Here is a 22,920-nt window from a genome sequence, read left to right as displayed (position 1 = left end):
CTACTAACTTTAATTTTATAAGCTTTCACTGTTTTTCTCTTTAATTTTGCTGCGCCGTGTCCCAGAAGTGTCCCAACCATGTCCCACCCATGTCCTACCTGTATCCCCACCGTGTCGGCCATTTAAAAAAATAATAAAATATCCGACACGCCAGCTGGCGTGTCGGACACGTGTCGGAGGCGTGTTGGGGCGTGTCGGTGTCCGACACTGACACTTGACCATCTTTGGAGTGTCGGTGCTTTATAGAGCGTTGATGATTTAGTTTAAACTGTCACCAGTAGTTCTACACAATGAGAAGACATCCCACAGGACTAGTTACAGCTCGAATTCCAGCCAAAATCAAAACAGGTGGTGGAAAGTCGAAACCATCCCACCAATAGTTGCTGTTAGCATTCCTTCCCCAACAAATCCACCATGTGCAGGCTCATTTCCACTTCCACCGCCCCATGCGCTATTTCTTCTTGGTTGCCGAACTTGAACTCACCAAGTAATATTAAAAACTCCTCCAACCTACCAAGGATCTTTAATTTTTAAAGAAACAAAGATTTCAATTCTTCCCACAGAAATCCCATTTCCACTTTCTTTTTTGTGGGATTATTTCATCCCATTTCCTCACAAATTCTATGTTATGCAACAACTTTTCAAATGGGTTTATAGGTTGTTTTGATACTCCAGCTTTGGCTAAAATGGTTGAGCAAAATCTTGGTGGCAAGAGTGTATACGGTTCACAGCAACCAAAGAAAATTTTTTATGAGGGTCATGCTCTAAAGTTCTTTGATTTTTTATGGGCTCTTTCAATCTTTGTTGTTGCAGTGCAAGATTTCCAAGTGCAAGATTTCCATGGGCCAAAGATTTTAATTGGGATTTTTTATAAATCATCGGGAAAAAAAAGACTCATGTATTTTTCATATTCTTTTTTAAACTTGAGGACGAGTTTTTTTTTTTTTTTTGGGAGGGACAAAATGATGTAGTAGGATTAAGGTAAATAAAGGTATCTTGGACAAATCCTTGTTTGAATAGGATTAGGATCAGTTTCCTTGATTACTTATGATTGGTTTGTTTTACAATTCTCTATAAATAGATAAATTGTCTTCTTGTATTGATAATTTTTCGTTGATAATGAAGACTTTGATATCATTCTTGGAGAGTTCTCCTCTTATGCTACATCATTGACTGTTTCCAAATTGAAATATTGCTATAAATTTGTTATATTTGATTCCCCCAAGGGGCAGCAGCCCAGTTGATTAAAGGTATTAATTTATTACCGTGATCTTGAGTTTGATTATTTCAAACAAATTCTGAGTTGAATAGGTTCTGTACTAGAACTATTAAATTGGTAATAGTTTGTGATTAAATAACTACGCTTTCTAAGAGCATAAAAATACAATTAAAAAAGTTAATGTATAAATGAGTTTAATTTATTTGGGATTCAGTGAATCATGTGCATTTGATTCAAAGTTCATGATGCTCTTTGAATCGAATAATGAAAATGTATATCTCTAATATTTTTTACTTGTGCATTTTTATTCAGAAATTAAACGTAAATAATAGCAATATAACTAATCATTTTTTTTTTTTTTTGAAACAAGTTGAAACTTTTCTTTGGATATGGCTAACTCAAATGATATTGTGACTAAATAAAATCTAGGTTAAATTACTAGTTTACTTTCTTAACTTCTTTTCAGCTTGTATAGAAAGGTCTAATAAGTCTATAAACTTTCAAATTCATGTCTAATAGGTCCCTAAACTTTCAATTTTTGTCCATCTTGTTTTTGAAAAATGGGCTAAAAAACCCCTTTGTTTCAAATCTTGAATTGCTGAAGACATTCTACTATTTTGGTTTTTCCCTTCATGCTCCTGAAACAAATATATTTTCCAAATTTATTACTAAACTTGCCCATAGCCGTTTCTCATTTCAATCTTTCAATTCAATATCGCAACTTGAACATATTTTTGCCTTTGTTACTGCCCATATATGGTATTATGTTTTTCTGTCATAATAGATCTGGAATCATCCTGGAATCCTGCAATTGACCAAAGAAGACAAATATTACGTGAAGCGTGAAGATGCTATTGAAAATTTTCTTGCAGGCGATTCCTCCAGTGACGAAAACATAGATTCTAATATTTGCACTGGAGGTATACTTTGTTAGATTTTGGATATTTCTGTATTAACTATTTGTGGTTGTTGAAGTTTAACTATTAATATTATTTTTAAATCAACCAATCAACCCAAAAGCATACACTAATAAGTTATGATAAATTTAATTATAACAACAAATAACACTTCTCTTGTGGTCTTGGAAATCTATAGAAAGCCCAAGTTGAGATCGAGATTAATGGTTTAGGACCTCTTGTGCTCATACTATGTTAATCATTCCTCGATTTGTGCATGTCATCCTTGTGCAATCCATGTTAATCGTTCTCAAATTGAGAAAATAAATATTTGTTATTTTTACAAAACCGTGTTGCCATAATAGTAGGAGAAATGTCCTAGCCCTTGGAATTCTATCACCCAACCCTTAGACACAAAACCTAGGGTCCTATTGTGTTTCATGTAACCCTAATGATGTAAGTTGAATAGAGGTTAATTGGGTAATTAGATAATATTCTAGGTTAATTCCCTTTTTACCCCCATCTGTAATAAAACTATATAAATAGGAACCTTCCCCTCTTGTATCAAACATATTATTCATTCTAATAAAAGATTCACAACCTTGGTTCTTGGAGATTTCTCTCCTTTTATCATTTAGGCTACATTAATTTGGTAGCAGAGCATCCGTTTGGGCCAACATTGATTGTCATCGGTGGAAGACTGGAAAACTCTTGGCGACGCCGATCGCAAGAGGGAGCTTCTTGAGTTGTGCTCATTGCCAAACAACACCCATCTAGTTAGGGAGAACTCTTGAAATTCCAAGAAAGAAAGAAAAAACTGAAGGTTTATCAAGATTTTGCAAGAATGGACTATTATCGATCAAAGAGGATGTCCAAGAAAAAAATTAGTAGTTGGTATAGGCAAGAAAATCAATTTTACTTCAAAAAACAATGCTGCAATTTTGACTTGAGTGATTCAGAAGAAGAATTCCAACATACTAATTTTGTTCATGCTCGATTTTTTTTCCTTTGACGCGACCTGTGCCGAGTTCAGATAGGAGGAAACAAATTCTCATGCTCGATTTTCTCAAAGAACCCATCGTTGTCCAAATTGGAAATTTGATTAGTGATTGTAGTGACTTCGATGATGTTTCTAAGGCAGTTTGGAACGAAATAAGAAGGTGGCAATATCGAAATAGGGTTCAACGAACCAATCAAATCCATTTTTCAGGAAATCAATGTAAAGATTGGGAGTTAGATGAATTACAGAATCATCAAGAATTATAAAGAATGGATTTTTACAGCCCAAGAAGAACGTTCAAGACTCCAAATTACTCTTATGATTATGAAACACAATCAAGAAAGGTTGATTCAAGAAAATCAATGGATGAGTTCTATGCCCACTATGAAATTAAAACATATTCAAGCATCCAACAAAAGAACTACTTTGATCCTGTAGCATTGGAGGAAATAAAGAAAACAATAATAGAAATCCAACATTCATTAGGGAAATGAATCAACATGTTGATCAACTATCAATTCATTTGCAAGAGTTCAAGAACGGATCGATTTCATATACCGAAGAAAAAACAAAGGAATCACGGTTAGCAAGTTTTCAAATAGAAAATCTTGAAGATAAAATTGAAGAACAACAAGAATTTGAAGATGTTGATTTGGAAATAGTCGCAAGTGAAGAAAAATCCAACAAAGATGATGGAAAAGAAGTATCTAACATTGAGCAAGAATCGAACAAGAATGACACACTAATTGCGGTGGAAATGGATCACCAAGCTATCGAAGAACTTGAATCAAATGATAAAGAAGGCATGATTCTTGAACGATTCTCTTTGGAAGGTGGTTTTTTAGTGATTGGTCCTTTGTATACGGTTTTGAATGAGTTTGAAGGAAACATCTTTTTTGTGTTATGGCTGATGGAGAAGTTCATCTTTTGGTGGCAATATTAGATTTTGTCTCAAATTTATACCTTTGATCATAATATTTTTGTTCAAAATGTAGGAGGTTGATTTGGTTATACTCTGTTGTTCCTCATTTGCTTCATAAATTTTTTCTTTTTAAAACTCGAGGACGAGTTTTCTTTTTGGAGGGATAGAACGATGTAAGAAGAATAGAGGTTCATTGGGTAATTAGATAATATTCTAGGTTAATTCCCTTTTGACCCCCACTTGTAATAAAACTCTATAGATAGGAACCTGCCCTCTTGTATCAAACACATTACTCGTTCTAATAAAAGATTCACAATCTTGGTTCTCGGAGATTTCTCTCTATTTATCATTTAGGCTACATCACCTAAACAACTCCCTTCAAAGCCACAAGGAGCATTGACAACAAATGTCCACTAAGGTAATGGACCTGCTGCAAGCTTGAAATTGTTTTGAGAGAAGTCCTCAATAATTTGTACATATGCTTTGGAGCTTTTATGGTGTTGATTCATGGATAATGACTACTTATCCAAAGTGTTCAATTTAAACCAAGCTCTTGGAGACTGCTTCGTATGAATAAGGATTTCTTTAATATGCAAACATGACTTTTTCCAAGTTCAATTTCAAATCCTGGTGGTAGGCTCATAAATACTTTCTTTTTCTCCTAAACACCATCAAGAAAAAACATTCTTAATATCTAGTTGATGAAGTGGTCATTCTAAATTTGTTGGAAGAGGTAAAAGAAGTCTAATGGAGTTAATTTTTGTAATGGGAGCAAATGTCTCTTGATAATCAATTTCATAGGTTTGATTAAAGTCTTTAGACTAGTCTAACCTTGTACCTTTTAACACTATCGTCGGTATTATGATTTACTGTAAACACCAGTTTACATCCCATAGTCGTGTAGAACAATGAGAAAATTTTATCGAGAATAATCTAGAGCAGAATATTAATTATCTTTGGAATATTAGACTTCCCGGTGGCCCAAAATTTTTTTTTGCAAATGAGATGTTGAAGGAATCTTCCATGATTAAGATTTCACCAAAAAAAATAAAAATAAAAATAAATACTAGAATGGTCTAATGACTATAATCCTGAATCTTCGATACCAACTTTTTCTTTCTTTCATCCTTCACATTTTATTTCTCTCACCAAAACTTTTAGTTTGGCTTTTTTTAATACTTGTGTCATTTATCCTTGCTGAGCTTTGAGTGCTAAATGACTGTCCTGATATTTCTTTGCTTAACAGATAAGCCAATGAATGCCAATGGGAATCATCAGGATAAATTTGTTAGTGGCTTTTTCGTTAAGGTATGAGTTATTAAGTAGTATAAATTTTTCATCTACGTTTGGGCTGAGCTTTGGTCAAATTTTATTGTGAACAGTTCTGTTATATTGCTTTACAGGCAATGACATTGTTGCTCCTAAGTTATTCATATTTGCAATTTGTTAAACTTTACATTATTGGTGCCGTGATGTAGATTATATAATGTTTTGCTTAAGCATGGTAACCATCAGGAATGCCTTTTTATTTCTTTTAGGATTGGTCGAATGGTCTGCTTCATGCAAATAGTTACAAGGAGGTAGATTACGGTGGCAAAATGGTTTTGCTGCTAGAGATCTTAACCATGTGCTCTGAATTGGGTGATAAGGCATTGGTATTCAGCCAGAGCATTCCTACGCTTGATCTAATTGAATTCTATCTTTCAAGATTGCCCAGACGTGGAAAGAGAGGAAAATTTTGGAAGAAGGGTAAAGATTGGTATAGGTATGCAATTTTGCATTTATGATTGACTCACTTTCTTGTTCGTATTCATACTGAACTAACTTGCAGATAATAACCACTACGTGATAGACCCTAAATTTAATTTCTAAAACAGGGGAAAGGAAAAAAACAGTAAATAGGAGTGGGGATATCGCGCTTTAGGCAATTAGAATGTTTAGAGAGAGGTTATGATGATAATTAGTTAGGATCCCCACTCACAGAAATGTCTTCAAAACACCAAACCTTGTCACACAAAGCAAAATAGAGCAAGAATATACACTGTTCGATTGATAAAAACTTCAATAACAGTCCCGATCAACCAAAAGGAAGTCAAACATAAAGAACAACCACCGGCAATTTTGAATGTTCATGGAACCTTTTTCCAGCCGCGCACTCAGCCAAATTCTCCACACCCTCCCCACAAACCATCCTCCCCTTCTATGTAGCTCATAATGCCCTCTTTGGTTCTATCCTACATAGTGCTTTATAAAGCCCTCTTGGGCACGTGCTTAGACACTAGGCGAAGGTCTAGAGTCTCGTCTTGAAAAGGCGAGACTCTCAAAATAAGGTGCACATTAGGTCCGTGTCTTTTGCGATGCCCCAAGGCTTAAAGCTCTGGGTTTTTTCAAAAGATAGTAATAATTAGGGCTTTTTCTTCTTTATTAACTAAAAGAAATATCAAATTCACTAAGCCTAAATTTATTACCTAAAACTAAATTTTGCATTATTTTGTAATGCAAAATTTCTTGTGTTTAGTGTTTTTTTATTTTTTTTTATTATTATTTTTTTAATAATAATTTTCAGTTCAACTCTGCTTTCTCTGTTTTATGTAGTACTTTTATATGTAGTACACCTTACAAAAAAAAAAAAAGAAAAAAAAAAGACCGCTCTTTTCTTTTTGTGCCTTGCACTTAAGCCCCCAAAAACTATTGCACTTTGTTGTTGCGCCTTGAGAGAACACTAACCCACACATTCCACTAAACCACTAACTAGCTGTCAGTGGCTGGTTTCCCCTTTTTGCCCCTCCTACTATAAGTCCTTATCACTTGGAGCCTCACAAATTGTTTCATAACAAGAGTGGGGCTTGTGGTGGTTGGCTCACTTGTTTGTACATGCTAACTTCATTATATGGAGGGAGGGAGGGAGGGAGGGAGAAATGAGTAAATTCTCATAAAATTTTTTATAAGTTTGAGTGCTCTCAAATTGCCCATACGTTGCTTTTTTTAATTACACAAGTTGAAGCTGCAAGGCTTTATGCTTCCTCTTGATGCTCTCTTTGCAAGCTCTATGCTAATTATTCAATGCAAGATATATGTACAAATTGGAGTGCTTTTATTTTCTTCAACTACCTTTATATTTTCACATTAGCGGATGTTTATTTTGTATTCCCAATATTTCTATTGCTATTTCTTGTTTCGTTGTAAACCGAGCATTAGACTCTTTTCGTTATATTAATGGAATGTTCCATTTCCTTTAAAAAGGATAATAAATAAATAAAAAAAAAAAGATTGTAGGTCCTGTCACGTTGCTTGCAGAGATTTTGTATAAAATTTTGTATTTATTTTTTAACATGATCAGTTTAAGAAATTGATTGTTTCTATCCATTGATATCTAAAAAAAAGCCAAATTAGGATATCAACAACCATTGTAGACAATTCTCAATGGCTATTACATATTTAATTTTAACGGCTTGCCTCCAGCTTATTGTTTGCTCCAATGGAAATTAAATCATGGAAGCTTAAGTTTCAGGATCTCTCTTGAGTTATTCTTGGGTAGAAAAGTTATCAAAGGAAACAAATTTTTTTTATTGAAATAATGAAAAAAAGACTAATCTCAAAATACAAAGAAACAAACAAAACAAAAAAAAATGCAAATCAATACAAAAGGCATAATGACTAAGCTGGAAGTACAAAAGCTTTCCAAATTAAACAAAAAACTTGGATGCAGAAGGCGACAATGAGCTGAAAATAAATGTTATTTGTTTCCTCTTTTAGGCTGGTTTTTATTTAACCCCCTTTGACAGTTTGTATCCTTGAACATTTTTGTTATTTTCATTAGTCAATGAAAAGTTTGTTTCTTGTTAAAATGAAAATAAAAGAAAAAGGAATCATTAAATACTTCTTTCTTGACAGGCTAGATGGAAGAACCGAGAGTTCTGAAAGACAGAAGATTGTTGAGAGGTTTAATGAGCCGCTAAATAAGAGGGTGAAATGTACCTTGATATCAACTAGAGCAGGATCATTGGGCATCAATCTTCATTCTGCTAACCGTGTTATCATAGTGGATGGTTCTTGGAATCCAACTTATGATCTTCAGGCCATTTATCGAGCTTGGAGGTATTTTAGTTATCTTATTCTTTCCACTTCCTACACAATATTACTAATATTCAGTGAGCCTGTCGGACTTGGATGCATATTTTTTGTAACTAACCTTCATATGATAACTTTCGGCATCTAGATTTAGTTGTAACTTGTTAGTTACCAATGGATCGAAGAAAAGAATTCCAGGTTCTTAAATTATATTCTTCCTGCTAAAATATTATGTAGTATATGGCTTTATGCATTGGCCTTCTTTGTGTCCTGCTGTTTTCCATAGTAGGTTGTATAAATTTACTCTATTGTATTTCTTACACATGATACAACCCTGATTTATAACCCTAAGATAGGCCAACAGTGAGAAAAGTAAAAAGCGAAAGTACCATATACGAGGGAATTACAAAGATGCAGGAACTAATTGCAGATTCTAGAAGATAATGACATATATGATTAATTGGCTTAAAGGAGAGGGATGACCCAACTCTTAACACTTCAACGAGTCCATGTGAGGATGACGTGAAGAAATCATTTATATTACTGTTTTGAAGCTAAACTATTGATCGGCTGAGTGTCATCTCAAATTTCTAGAACTTCCAAATTGTTTTGTATTATTTTTATGAATGATGGAACGTGTTCCCTCTTATCAACTACTTATATGAAAATAATTGAAATGTTGATTTAGCTTGCTATTTTTGTTGAAAGTGTTATCAATTTTTACCTCTTTTCTCTCTCTCTAGATTATTGTGGTAGACTCCGTTCATAATATCTTGATTTATTTCCTTCTTTCTTTTATCAATAAGAAATTATCTTTTCTTTTTCACATTTATCTCTCTCATGTGTGTGTGTATATATGTATATTTATATATTCAAACATTTATTTACATACTATTTCATTATCATTGTTCCTTATCTCTTTTTGTTATTTAGTTACATGCTATTTCACTATCATTCTTCCTTATCTCTTTTTCTTCAACAAGAGCCAGCCTTAACCTGGAAGTTACATTTTACAGTGACCACCAAAACTTTTTTGTTTAATATATTTAAATTATCATAACGTTATTCTTTAACCTGCAGATATGGCCAAACAAAACCTGTGTTTGCTTACCGATTTTTGGCACATGGAACAATGGAAGAAAAAATTTATAAGCGTCAGGTTTGGTAAAACATTTGATTACATTTTAAATTGCAGACAAGGTTTCTTTTACGGATTTGAATTTGATTGAGAAGTAAATTTGATAGGTAACAAAGGAGGGACTGGCTGCAAGAGTTGTTGATCGCCAACAGGTATACCGAACTATTTCTCGGGAAGAAATGTTGCATCTTTTTGAATTTGGTGATGATGAGAATCTCGAGGCTTCCACTGAGTTGGACCAAGGAAATGGACATACATCTCACCAGATTATGACTGGGCATCATGGAAATGTGCTGAAGCAGAAGGGGCCTCTTTCCCATGGTAGTTGCTCATCTGACAAGTTAATGGAAACGTTACTTGGCAAACACCATCCAAGGTAGCTTCTTTGAACGTATTTATCATCTCAGGATATAAAACTACTAATGCAATTGGAACATATTCTCCTCGTTTGTAGGAACGTAACAGAGAAAATTTTAACCATAAAGTTTAACAAAGTTGGGGGAGGAATGATCCTTGAGGCTAGAAAACTAAAAACAGAATCATTGCTGCACCATTAAAATCAATCCTAATGTCAAAAAACAAATGAAGTGCCTTATTTTTTATAAATGCTGAGATTTCGGAGAATCATAATAATTCTATTTCATTCACTGAAAATAGATTTATACATAAGGGTAACCTAAGTAGGAGAAGGTAAAAAGACTGTAAAGGACAATATAACAAGGATATTTACAATAATATAATAATATTAATAGTTGCACTATAACACTCTCCCTTAAGTTGGAACATATATCATAAGCATGCCCACCTTGTGAGAGAGAGAATCTACATTTTTCATTTAAGGTTTTCGTGAAGATATCTCCTAACTAATCCTCAATCTTCACATATTCTAAGGATACGTGACCTTGTTGAATTTTCTCACATACAAAATGAAACTAGACTTCACTTGTTAAGTCCTCTCATGAAATATTGGATTAGATGCAACATGAAGAGCTGCTTGATAATCACACCATAATTTAGTTTGTGTCGTGATATCAAACCCCAATTCAACAAGAGGTTGATATATCCAAACCCATTTATACACTGTGTCTTTGCTCTGTGTTTTGGTTCAACACTTGAACATGACATCACATTTTGTTTCTTACTTTTTTAAGAAACCAAATTACAACCACCAAATACAAAATATCTTGAAGTTGGTTTTCTGTCTTTCTTAGATCTTGTCCAATTGCATTTGAGAAGCATTCAATATTAATATAACCATATTCTTTATGTAATAAACCACGCCCGAGAGCAATCTTCAAATAACATAAAATCTATTCTAATGCAACCCAATGACCAACTATAGGCAAGAAATATACTGACTCACAATACTCACTGAATATGCTATGACTAGTCAAGTCATTATAACTTATAAGAGACTGTTTGGGGTGTTGAGTTGAGATATAAGGTCTAGAGTTCATATATCTGTGTTTGGGATGCAAAATTGAGTTCATATATTCATGGTATTTAGTGCAATTTTTTGAACTCTAAATGATCTACATTTATTTTGAAACTTTTTTATTCAATATTTCTACCCATCTTTGTTTGAATAAAATATAGATTGCAATAATTTTCTTTTATTTTTTAAAGTTTTATTTTATTTTATTTTATTTTATTTTATATTTTTTTGGTAATGAACAACAATTAACCCACTATATTTCTTTCTTTCTTTTATTTTTAAATTTTTCTCTCTTTCTTTTTCCAACTACATACATACTTTTCTAAATATTCTTAACAGTTAACACTCATTTGATATTTGCTACTTTGTAGCCATGTGCTGTTTCTTCAAGTAGGACAAACATATTTTTGTTGATTTAACAAAAATGCATTCCTTTGATCTTACAAATTTCATCCCAAGAAAATATTTCAATATTCCCAAATCCTTATTTTGAAACTCATTTGCAAGGTTTTTTCTTGAGATTTGTTAAGCTTGCTTCATCATCACCGGTGAGAGTAATACCATCTACATAGACAATTAAAATTGAGATCTTAATATTCTTAAGAGTGTTTGTAAAATATAGTATGATCTGCTTAACTTGAATGAAATCTATAACTAGACATGACTTTACCAAAATGCTCAAATCAAGCTCTCGGAGACTGTTGAAGACCATAGAGAGATTTTCTTAGTTTGCAGATTTTACTTTGACCAAGTTCCTTTTCAAAACCTGGTGGTAAACTCATAAAATCTTCTTCATCAAGTTCACCATCAAGAGACATTTTTCACGCCTAGCTGGTAAAGAGACCAATCTGAATTAATTGCAAGATACATAAGAACTCTAATAGAGTTAATTTTTGCAATGGGAACAAAAAGGTTTCTTGATAATCAATCCCATATGTTTGAGCCTTTAGCTACAAGTCTGGCCTTATATCTCTTAATACTACCATCGGCATTACATTTAATGGTAATTACCCATTTACAGCCCATCGGTTTCTTATCCTTTGGTAACTCTACTATTTCCTAGGTACCATTTTGTTTTAGAGCATTCATCTCGCATTCATCTCTTTCATTGCTGCTACTTTCCAATTTTGGTCTTCTAAATTTTCATGTATATTCCTTGGAACAATCAAGTTATTTATCCTAGTTGTGAAGGTTGTATGATTCTTTGATAAATTTTGATTTGACATGTAGTTTGCTAGGGTATTTGGTACAATTCCTGATACCTTTTCTCATGGCTATGGGAACATCAAGGTCATACACAATTGGTGCCAATTCACGTTAGTTTCTTCGACTTCCCATCATCTATCTAGCCATGGCTCTTTTGATTGAATTTTCTTCTAGTGTGAACTCTCAAGTTCTTAGGCTTCGGAACTTGATCAGTATGATCATTTTGTAGGATTTCTCCCCCTATTTGAAAATTGGCTACACTTGCATCGAAGGACTAGTAACATCAGGACAAGCACGGCTAGGAAGTGGAACACAAACATCCCAAGAATTATCTTCTACATTTTGTTTCTCCTCCAGAAGAGAATTGTGGGTAAAATATGGTTGATTTTCTAAAAAAACACATCCATACTACATTTTTTTGTCTGAAGATCAAAACATTTCTAACCTTTTTTTACTTGAAGAGTAACCCAAGAAAATGCATTTAATAGCCCTAGGATCAAGCTTGGATTGAAAGGAACTGAGTATGTGAACATAAGCAGTACAATTAAAAACTTTAAGAGGTATATTAGAATATATGCAGGATTTTGGAAAAATGTTTTTAAAACAATCAAGGGAAGTTTTAAAATTCAAGATCTTACTAGGCACCCTATTTATGAGGTAGGTAGCTGTGAGAATGACATCTCCCCATAAATATTTTGGAACATTCAGGATAAACGTTATAGCACGTGTTGTCGCAAGTAAATGCCTATTTTTTTCGTTCTGCAATTCGATTTTGCTGGGGAATATCTCGACATATGGACAGATGAACAATACCTTTTTCTCTTAAAAAATCCCCCAAAAGATTCATTAAAACTTTGTTCCATTATCAGAATGTAAAATGCAAATTTTGGTTTGAGATTGAGTTTCGATCATACTGTTAAAATATTTAAAAATATCTTTCACCTCATATTCTTTTCCATTAAATAAACCCAAGATAGATGAGTATGGTCGTTAATTAAAGTAATAAACCATCTTTTTCCATCATGAGTACGAATTTTTTATGGACCCTAAACATTGTTATGAATCAAATAAAAAGGTTTGGAAGCTTTGTAAGGTTTAGGTAAATAATTTGAACGATGATTTTTTTTTTCCAAAAATGCAGCTTTCAAAATCAAAAGCAGAGCAATCAATTCCCTTAAATAAATCAGGAAATAAATACTGGAGATGAGAAAAACTAGGATGTCCTAGTCGAAAATGCCAAAGAGTAATTTTCCCTTTAACAAAGAAAGGACTAATACTACTGAGACCTTGAGTTATTTTACCGTTAAAAGACCCTTCATCAAAGTAGTAAAGGCTATTAAGCATCCTACACTCCCAATCATCTTTTCTGAGTCCTAATGTTAAAAAATACAATGAGATTCAAAGAATATAACATGACAATTAGAATCTTTAGAAAGTTTGCTAACAGATAAAAGATTACTAGTTAATTTTGGAACATGAAGGACATACTACATAGAGATTTTGTCAGTCAATTTAATGGTTCATTTTCTTGCAATAGAGGTAAAACTTCTATCTGCAGTTTCTAATTTTCTCATTGCAATATAATGGAGAATGAGTCGAAAAAAGAACAAGAACCGATCATATGATTTTTGGCTCTGGAGTTGATGATCCATGGAGAAGAATGACTACAAGAGAAGGTCTTAGGATGATCACCTGATTGTGTCAAAGAAACACAAGAATTATTAGTAGATAAATTGGTTTATAGTAGCTTCAGAAGTTGATGAATTTGCTTTTGTAACATTATAGAAAAAATAAGTATTGAGAAATGAGATATAGTAATGAACCAAATTTTGAATAAAACCAGTGAACCAAACCAGATGTTAGACCAAATCTTGAATTGTGCGAGATGATGGCTTGAACCAAACCAAACTAGATAGTGAACCAAACCGGATTAATAGTGAATTGGACCCAAAAAAAAAAAAAAAATCAAAACCAACCACTGAAGCACGACAGCTATGTGAAGGACCCACCAAATCAGTGAAGGGAATGATGGAAGGTGCGAACAGTGAAGATGGAAATGGTAGGCACAAACGATGGCAATGGCGACGGGCACCGACGATGACGGTAGAGGCAGAAAGCATGAACAAAGACGAAAATGGTGTAAGGTCAACCAAAACCACGTTGAATGTCTTTTTCAACTTGGGTTTCAAGACCTATGCAACGGTCAATGGATTGGGCTACAGTGGATTGGTCTACGAAGGACAGTGGTTGTACCCTAGGGCTACAGTTAAGTTACCCTACAATTGCAAACCTACTAGACAATGCTGGAAATTAAGTGTGTCATTTCTCTTGGCAGCTAGGGTTCTAGCAATGGTGAGACTAGGTGACGGCTAGGGTTTTTTTAGGCTACTAGGATTTAGTGCTCTGATACCATCTAGGATTTGAGAGGGTACAAGATATTTTTATCTTTTCTACATACATCATATGTGTAACATAGGTTTTCTCATAGAAGAGAGATCCATTACAAATAAGGAGAGAGAATAGCAATACAAAAGGAAAATATTGATAAAGAATATCTATACATAAATGTTGCTAAATAAAAAGAATTCCAACAAAGACCTTCACAATGCAACATCGCATCTCCTTACATCTGGTTCCTGACAACATGGCCCCATGCTTCTACATCACTTTGAGACTTTACTGAGATGTGTTGGACCCTTTGTTGGGTCAGGCTTTTAACACTCCATTAGGTCTTACAGGGTGATTTGGTCACTTAACAAGACTTGTCGAGGCATAATAATGCTTACTGGGCTCTACTAGTCTACATTGGCACCTACCGGATTGCTATTGGTCCAATGGTCACCTACTAGGCTTTATCAGGTCATTACAACGCTTATCGAGACAACTTAGGCAAGTATCATGCCAATTGGGAACTATCAAGTTCCAGTGATGCTTTTGAATGCCATCTCGAATGTTTGGATATCATCGACTTTCTCTCCTGCTCAGTCACGCTTATCGATAATCAACCTATGGGCAAGCTTCCAACTTGAGGCTTCCCAGACATCCATCCATCCAGATATGTCAAGGAATGAACCCTCGTGTGTCCGTGCCGAGTCAAAATTGCATACTGGGTGTAAGCTCGTAGTTATATTGAAACCTTCGGCTCATAGGAAGAGATGCAATACCCTTGCCACCTGGTACTATCAATGATATCTTATTTTCCATGGAAAATGCTAAAGACATTTGTCTTGCAATGCTTGCCATACGTCATGATACATGCATGTGCCATAGGATTGCTCACTTAGGCCATGAGACCCAGGGGTGGTGGAGAGTCAACACTATACCTCCCCTTATAGTACATTTTGAGCAATCTTCCATTTGGCACCCTTGCATATGGATTTGACAAGGAGCCACTCAATATACGATGATGGTGTTAGAGAACTAAGGCTTTTGGTGGGCAGGGGAAGAAGACGAAGTGATTACTAAAGTAGAAGATTATGGGGAGAAGGCAGGGAACAATAAAGTGGAGATTGAAGAACAAACGAAGCTATCTCTAAAATCAGTCGTATGGTTTTATTCTCATGGAACAATGAAGATTAAAGGTGAAATCCAAGATTAAAAACTGGTGGTGCTAATCAATTATGGGGCTACCCATAATTTTATATCTCAGAGGTCATTGAGGAATTGAAGTTGCTACTTACCGAAACTTCACATTATGAAATAGTAATGGGAAGCTGGCTAGCGGTGAGAGGAAAGGGCATTTGTAACGTCGTGGTGGTTCCTTTGCTGGATTTGGCAGTTAAAGGACAATTTCCTGCCGATGATTTGGGAAGTATAAATGTATCCTCGGAATGCAGTGGTTTGAAAAAGAGGTATCATGGGGGTGATTGAATGGCTCCCATGATGACCTTTTGGGCCGATGAAATAAGGTCACCCCGAAAGGAGATCCCTTGCTTACTAGAGTCGAAGTCATATTGTGAATGTTGACAAAAATTTGGTCAAAACAAGACAAAGGGTAAGGTAGAATTATGCGAGTAGTGATGAAAGCAATGAAGGAGAGGATACTCCTAGATTGTCTTGCAGAAGTGCAAAAGTTGAAGAATTTAGAGATGTGTTCCACCTTCCATATGGGGGTTTCTTCTTGAAACAAAATGTTGATCATTGTATTCAACTGAAAGAATGGGAGAATCCAGTCAATGTTAGACCATATAAATATGGTCATGTGCAGAAGAATGAGAATGAACGCTTGGTTAGTGAGATGGCATCAGGGATTATTAGGCCCAATTTCGGTCCCCTTTTTCTAGACCCATATTATTGGTTAAGAAGAAAGTTGGGAATGGAAATTTTGTCTTCACTACCGAGAATTGAATAAAGCTACAATTATATAAAATTTATGATTCCCGTTATTGAAGAGTTGTTAGAAGAACTCCATGGATCTATCGTGTATCCAAAGTTTGACCTTAAATTTGGTTACCGTCAGATCTGTATGAATGAAAGGGGCATTGCAAAGACAGATTTTTGTACTCACAAGGATCACTATGGATTTATGGCGACACCTTTAGCTTAACAAATGCCTGGATCACATTTCAATCATCGATGAATCAGGTATTTTACACTTGCTTGGGTTGTGTTGGTACTCTTCGATGATATCCTGTCTATTGTCCAGATCTTTTAGACCCATTTGAAGTGCCTCAAGGTCGATTTCAATGTGTTGAAGGACAATAATATTTGCCAATGGAAAGAAGCATGTTTTTGTATCTTTCTGTGAATGGAATTGAAGTAGATGGGGACAAGATACGTGCTTATGCTCCAATGGCCAATACCAAATAAAGTGAATCAAATGTTGAACCAAACCAAATTGATATTGAACCGGATTGAACCACGAGGTCTGAACCAAACCTTTGCATACAATTTAATATGTTTTAGAGACCTACAAATACAAACAAACCACAATGTCAAATACCTACACCTTATACCGTGATTCGCAAGTAGTGGCAGGGGACACGAGCGATGGCAACAAAGGACATGAAATTCAGTGACAAACAACACTTACGAACGCTAGATTGCAGCCATTGCAAGAAAAGAATAAAAAATGACATCAGAGGCTGCACAACCTTGCTTCCGAAGAGGTTTGTTGGGAGGTAGGGTGATCGTTCAAACAGCAATTAGGTTCTAAATGTTAATAGCAGCAGCTAGGATTTTAGATGGTGACCAGGGTCTAGAGACCCCTTAGAATTGTTGCTTTGATATACCAACTTGAATTGGGGAAGAAAATATTAATTTATTTTTTCAAATACATTGTCTTCATATATAGAAGAAAAACCAACTACCAACATGGAAAATGTTTTTATAAATATAATCGAGGAATATATACATAATACACATGAAATTCCAACACAATGGTATTTACAATTTTATAACAATTCTTATATTAGTGCTATAACGTTATATACATAATTTTGTTAGCCATGAGCATTTTAGCTAATTTACACATTCAACAAATTTTGTGAGATACTTGTTTGACCTTATAATATTTTAAATATCCGAGTTAGTTACAACAATGGGATTAATTCATTTTTCCAAAGTTCATTTTACCATTTTCACTTTGTCCTAATGACTATCAAACAACTCAGCTGATTTATGATCTCAAAAGCGTTTTACTTCTATTTATTCTATTTAAATCTTAACATTCTAATGCAACATAGCATGTAAGATGTTAAACCCCAAGAATACTTGATGAAAGTCATTGTTAAAAAAACACTTCGAAATTGAGAATGTCAGCACTCTTGGCCTTTACTATAAACTATTAATAAGAAATAACCAACAGTCCTAACTAAGAAAACCTATTAACATCTGTTGACAAATTCTAAAATCACAAGATTACCCACTTCCATTTCGGCATGAAGATGCCTTCTCTTGGCTGGCTAGAAGATTATATTCTTCCAAAATAAACTAAGTTTCTCTTTCTTAGTACAACGGGAATGAAAATGTGGTGTGATTATGTATTTTTCATGTTCACTATTCTTAGTATAGAAATTCTTTCCCCAAATTCCATGTTATATAGTATTAATGCCCTCTCGTTATTCAGGTGGGTTGCCAATTACCACGAGCACGAAACGCTACTCCAAGAGAATGAAGAGGAGAAACTATCCAAGGAGGAGCAAGACATGGCATGGGAAGTATACCGAAAATCATTAGAATGGGAGGAAGTGCAGAAAGTTCCACCAGGGGATGTTATATCTGAGCAAAAGTTAACCACGCCCACCATCGCCCATCCTATACCCGAGACTATCGATCTGGCACAATCAAGAGCAAGGAACCGATTCGTTTCTCGTAAATGCACTAATCTTTCCCATTTGCTTACACTCAGAAGTCAGGGGACAAAGGTTGGTTGTAGTACAGTATGTGGGGAATGTGCACAGGAGATAAGCTGGGAAGACCTCAACAAAGATGGCAAGTTAGGGAAATGAACAACAGCTTCTTCCATTTTGTCTATTTTATGCTTTTTTGCTATTGCAGCCCCACTTAAGTTCAGTTCTTCTAACAGAGCATAGCCATTCCTTTTTGTAACATGAAGCCCCACCCTCATTCTCATTTATAATTGGCATCTCTGCAGTCCTCATGCCTTTTTTCTTTTTCCTTTCTTTTGGCAACAATGTGAAAGGGTCTTTTCTTTCTTTTCTTTTTTTTTTTTTTTTTTTCTCTTTCTATTTTTTTGTGGGGTTATGAAGTTGATAGAGAGATGGGTATAATATTTCATAATGGTTAGTTGAAACCTGGTCTGTATAGATTTGTTTTTTATGATACATTTAATATACAAGTTGAATGAAATAGCAGCTAGTTCTTGTTACATTTTGATTCATTGCTTTGTACCTATTGTTAGGGGAATTTTTATGTTTGTTAAGTTTTTAAAGGCAAGATATACCCATTTTTATGCATCTCACCCTCACATAGAAAAAAAAATAAAATATTTCAAAAAGGAAGAATTTATTATATGGTAAATTATGGTCGGACAATTTAGTCAAATACACTAAAATAATGCGTGCACCTAAGTATTTTTCATTTTCAGGGGACTTGGGATTTGGTGTGCCAATTAGAAAAAAAGAACAGAAAAAAAATATCAAACTATTACAGAAATAACAATATATTGATAGGCATTGATAGATTTCATCAACGTTTATCACATATCAATCTATTTAAAATTTGTTATTTTGTGAAAACGTCCCCTACCCCTACTCTCTCTCTAACCCTCTCTCACGCAACCAAACGCCAAACGCCTAACTTTTCGTGACTTATCGTTGTTGGACCTTGATTGTCCAACCACTGCCACCGCTGTCAGTCAGCATCAGAGTTGCTGTCGCGTTGGATTTCTCTCTCTAACTCTTGGCATTACTCTATCTTGAGTTCCAGCCACCATCGTTGCCATAGTTGAGCATTGCCGCCACATATTCTCCTCCGACCGCTGCCACTATCGTCGGTCTTTGCCGGAATTGTTGGTTGTGGGTAAGATTTTGCTACTTTATGGGTTTTTCTTTGAGTTTGGGGATATACCCATTGAATTTTTGGCATAATTGTCAATCTGCACATGATTTTAGAGGTTTGAATGAAGCTTTGAAGAGTTATGAGTCGTTGTCCAGCAAGGTTAGCGTACGATTGGTCCTTTTGGTAAGTTTTGAGACTTTGAAACCCTTTTTGTAGTTATTTTTAGTTTCTGTAATTTGGGTTTTCAACCCCTATTCTTGATTTCTTGCAAAGTAGGAAGCCTTGCTGAAAATTTGGAGCGTATTTTGACCAAGTTGAATCTTGTGTAAGTCAGTTTGATGACTTTTTGGAGTGTTTTAAGGAATTAGATTCTGAAGGTTGGAATTTAAATTTATTGTTTATTTATGGGTCATTGATGCTCTTCTCAATTTGGGAATTTTTTCTTCTGAATATTTTGTGATATGTTGTAAATCTTGAAAATTTTAGAAATTGTGGTAAGGGAGCTAAATCCTGGAAACTTGTTGAGTTTGTAGAAATTGCCTTTTCAATTTGTTCTAAATAAATTGATCCTTTTTTGGTGGATCAGCGAGTTTTGAAATCGTGATTTTGTTTGATTCAGAGTCTCAAAGGCTTCTCCAAACGATATGCCTTCAGTTGTGGACAAGGAAGAGGTTAGTTTCTCTGTCTTTATTCGGATTTTTTCCCATTTTTGTAAAATGATTATGGATATGGTATGCATTTTCTTAGACTATCTTCTCTAACTATAATGTTTGTACTTAGTACCATTTTGTTAATAAATTACATTAACTTGTTTGTTTGCAGTTGACGAGACAAATATTTTACAGTCAATTGGAACTAGACACGGAGAGAGTCGAGTACACTATAACTTTATAGGACACTATATATGATGAATTTTTGTTACATGATGCACCAATAGTTTAGTACGTATTAGTTTAGGATACGATGTCAACTTTGGTAGAGTTGGGTATTATATGAACAAATTTTTAGATAATAATTGTTTGTAGAAATGTTGTTTTATTGGTTGATTAATGAAAATTACTTGGTTGATTCGTTGGATAGTAAGTTTATTGAATATGTTATTTGTTTCAATGAGATGGTCTGATGATATAAATGTAGATATGTGCTATTGAAAATTTGGAGTTGTATATAGTTGACGGATTAACGTCAAGAAAAGTGTATAGTTGATGCTTAAAAACCGTCAATAAAAATATATGTTAATAGATAATAAAATATTTTTTGACATGCAAAAAAACGTCAATAAAAATATTTTCATTTCATTTTTAAAAATAGTTGATGGACAAAAAATATTAATATTACCTTTGACATTCGAAAAGTATCAACAAAAGTATTTTCCTTGACATTTTTCCATATAGTTGATGGACAAAAAAGTCAAAGTACCTTTACTTGATGAACAAAAACGTCAATATAGGGTTTTAGTAACGTTTTTTGGCCGTCAATAAATCAAGTTTTCCTGATGGTCATGTTTTTTTATGTTGGCTTACTTGACACCTTTTGGCCGACATTTTTTTTTACCATCAACAAAGGTCAAATTTATAGTAGTGATCTTATTGTGTTAATTGGTTCAAGAGTTAAAACAAATGAGTTTAGTAGGTTTATTGATGAAATCTATACTTTATGACGATTCGTGGTAGAAAATCTTTATACTTTGTTACTTTTATTGTTTTCTTAGGCTTAGTTTAATTAGTTTTCATTAAATTTGATTCCCTAAATAAAATTGAAATGACATCTAGATAGTCAAAAGATTATCAAACTGACTCCCCTGACTAGATTTCAATAACATTTTAAGACATTTTTAACTTTTTGATAAATTTTCTCTCATATTTTAATTTTGCAATATTTTAAAATAAAAAATTATCATTTTCAGATTTACTGTCCATTATATGTAAGGATTTTATTTTAATATAATTATTTACATGTCATCAATAAATTTTCAAAATATTTAGTTCTTTCTTTATTAACATCATTTTTTAATTTTGACTTTGTTTCTGTTATTTATTAATTTCAATTGAAATTTATTTAACGCATGATATTTCACATTAATATTTCATTCATTTTATGAGATTTCACTAATTTGCTTCCATATTTCTATTTAAAAATTGATCACATCTTCATTGAGATATCAAGCATATGTAGAATTTAGTGATAATATATTGAAAAATGTAGATATACATCGCATAGACCATGATTTATTTATTTTTGTGTGTTTAGAAATATACTGGAATGTGTAAATATACATTGCATATATTGTTTGGCATATAAGACGATATATTGTACAAATTATCTTGTTCATACAATCATCAAATATACTCTGGTTTATTTCTAGATAATTCAAATATATAGTTTTGCACATATAAAATATACCTTGTTTTTTCCTTTGAAACTTCTTGTCCATTCTTGCTTTCATTTACAAGGGCAACAATCTTTAGATTTTTGGAGTAATTATCCTTACTTGTGTAGGCTTTGAAAAAAAAACCATTTTAGGAAGTTCATAATTGTGAGATTACATGCTTCTTTTGGTATTCATAAAATAATAATAATAATAATAATAATAATAATATATTGGAAAAAAAATTACCTTTTTAGTCTAAGTTTTAAGAATAGGTGCAATTGGTCCATAAAGTTTTAATTTAACCATTTTAGTCCCTTAATTTTGCAAAATAGGTTTAAAAGGTCCTTCTTCCCATTTTTCATATTTTTTTATTATTTTAAATTTTAACGAAATATTTTTATATTTAAAAAATATTTTTTCTATCCCCTCTTTCCTCTTTCTCCTACCCAACCTCCGACTCCATACCATTCGTCTCCGTGGTAAATACGACCACTGTTGCAAGTGGCACCATGAACGTAAGAGTTGAAACCATTGCACGAGTAATTAGTGAGGTTGGATTGGGTTGAGTTATGGAGGGAATTAGTTGGGTCTTTCAAAGATGGGCTTGAAGGAGTATGTGTGTACCTGCAACGAAAGGATCGTGTCCCAATTTTATTTTATAGAACATTCATAATGCAGAGGACAGAAAAACTATGATAAACAAGATTCAATCTAAGCATGCTTTTCACTGAAATTGAGAAGAAAAAAAAGGGAAATGGTGAACTTCCCTTGAATAACAAATTTCTTCACAAATTCTCTCCGATCACGATCAATTTGAATCCTTCCCTTGAACTAACGAACAGAGCAACAAAACTCCAAAACCCGGACACTACCACGTGTTCTTCTCCGTTATTCTCAAATAGAGAACCACTGAGAGGCGTGGGCTTCAATGGTCAATTTTGAGTGAGGGAGAGTATCCGAAGGAAACACAAACCTCTGACGAAGGAGATTCACCAGAGGAGATCAACACCTCTAGTGAATCTCAAAGAAAACACAAACCTCTAGTAAATCCCAAAGGAAATCACCACCTCTGGTGAATCCCGAAAAAAACACAAACCTCTAATGAAATCTCAAAAGAGATCACCACCTCTGGTGGGTATCTAGTTACGAGTAGGAGTAATTGCCACTATCATAAACATAACATGCATCATAAAATAGTCCC

General features: G+C 33.9%; 1 protein-coding gene and 1 long non-coding RNA gene across 11 annotated transcripts in view; both read left to right on the top strand.

The window, feature by feature from the left end:
- The window catches only part of ATRX (P-loop containing nucleoside triphosphate hydrolases superfamily protein), an 88,658-nt gene extending 69,942 nt beyond the window's left edge, over positions 1 to 18,716 (top strand). For 5 of the 9 annotated variants that reach the window (XM_090314473.1, XM_090314467.1, XM_090314472.1 and 2 more), the window contains 7 exons: positions 2,004 to 2,139; positions 5,284 to 5,345; positions 5,576 to 5,802; positions 7,932 to 8,135; positions 9,189 to 9,267; positions 9,354 to 9,622; positions 17,955 to 18,716. In XM_090314473.1, coding sequence (XP_090170599.1) covers positions 2,004 to 2,139; positions 5,284 to 5,345; positions 5,576 to 5,802; positions 7,932 to 8,135; positions 9,189 to 9,267; positions 9,354 to 9,622; positions 17,955 to 18,336 — 1,359 coding nt within the window. In that variant the 3' untranslated portion in view covers positions 18,337 to 18,716. Of the gene's footprint in view, positions 1 to 2,003; positions 2,140 to 5,283; positions 5,346 to 5,575; positions 5,803 to 7,931; positions 8,136 to 9,188; positions 9,273 to 9,353; positions 9,623 to 11,911; positions 11,998 to 12,116; positions 12,258 to 17,954 lie in introns of all 9 variants that reach the window. The other 4 variants (XM_090314469.1, XM_090314468.1, XM_090314470.1 and 1 more) reach the window with 4 other exon arrangements.
- A 363-nt stretch (positions 18,717 to 19,079) lies between these two features.
- LOC150035583 (uncharacterized) lies at positions 19,080 to 20,431 on the top strand. Of its 2 annotated transcripts, XR_016529995.1 has the most exons (5): positions 19,080 to 19,369; positions 19,462 to 19,531; positions 19,625 to 19,673; positions 19,968 to 20,019; positions 20,171 to 20,431. It is a non-coding gene; the product is annotated as an uncharacterized LOC150035583 (long non-coding RNA). The 2 variants fall into 2 exon arrangements; XR_016529996.1 differs by lacking the exon at positions 19,625 to 19,673 and having other exon boundaries at positions 19,102 to 19,369.
- The last annotated feature ends 2,489 nt before the right edge of the window (positions 20,432 to 22,920 follow it).

Source organism: Benincasa hispida, chromosome 6 (genome assembly GCF_027475165.1).
Source record: "Benincasa hispida cultivar pf3 chromosome 6, pf3_genome.v1.1, whole genome shotgun sequence".
Classification (NCBI taxonomy): Eukaryota; Viridiplantae; Streptophyta; class Magnoliopsida; order Cucurbitales; family Cucurbitaceae; genus Benincasa; species Benincasa hispida.
The sequence above is the reverse complement of the archived record's forward strand: the minus strand, read 5'-3'. Positions and strand labels throughout refer to the sequence as shown.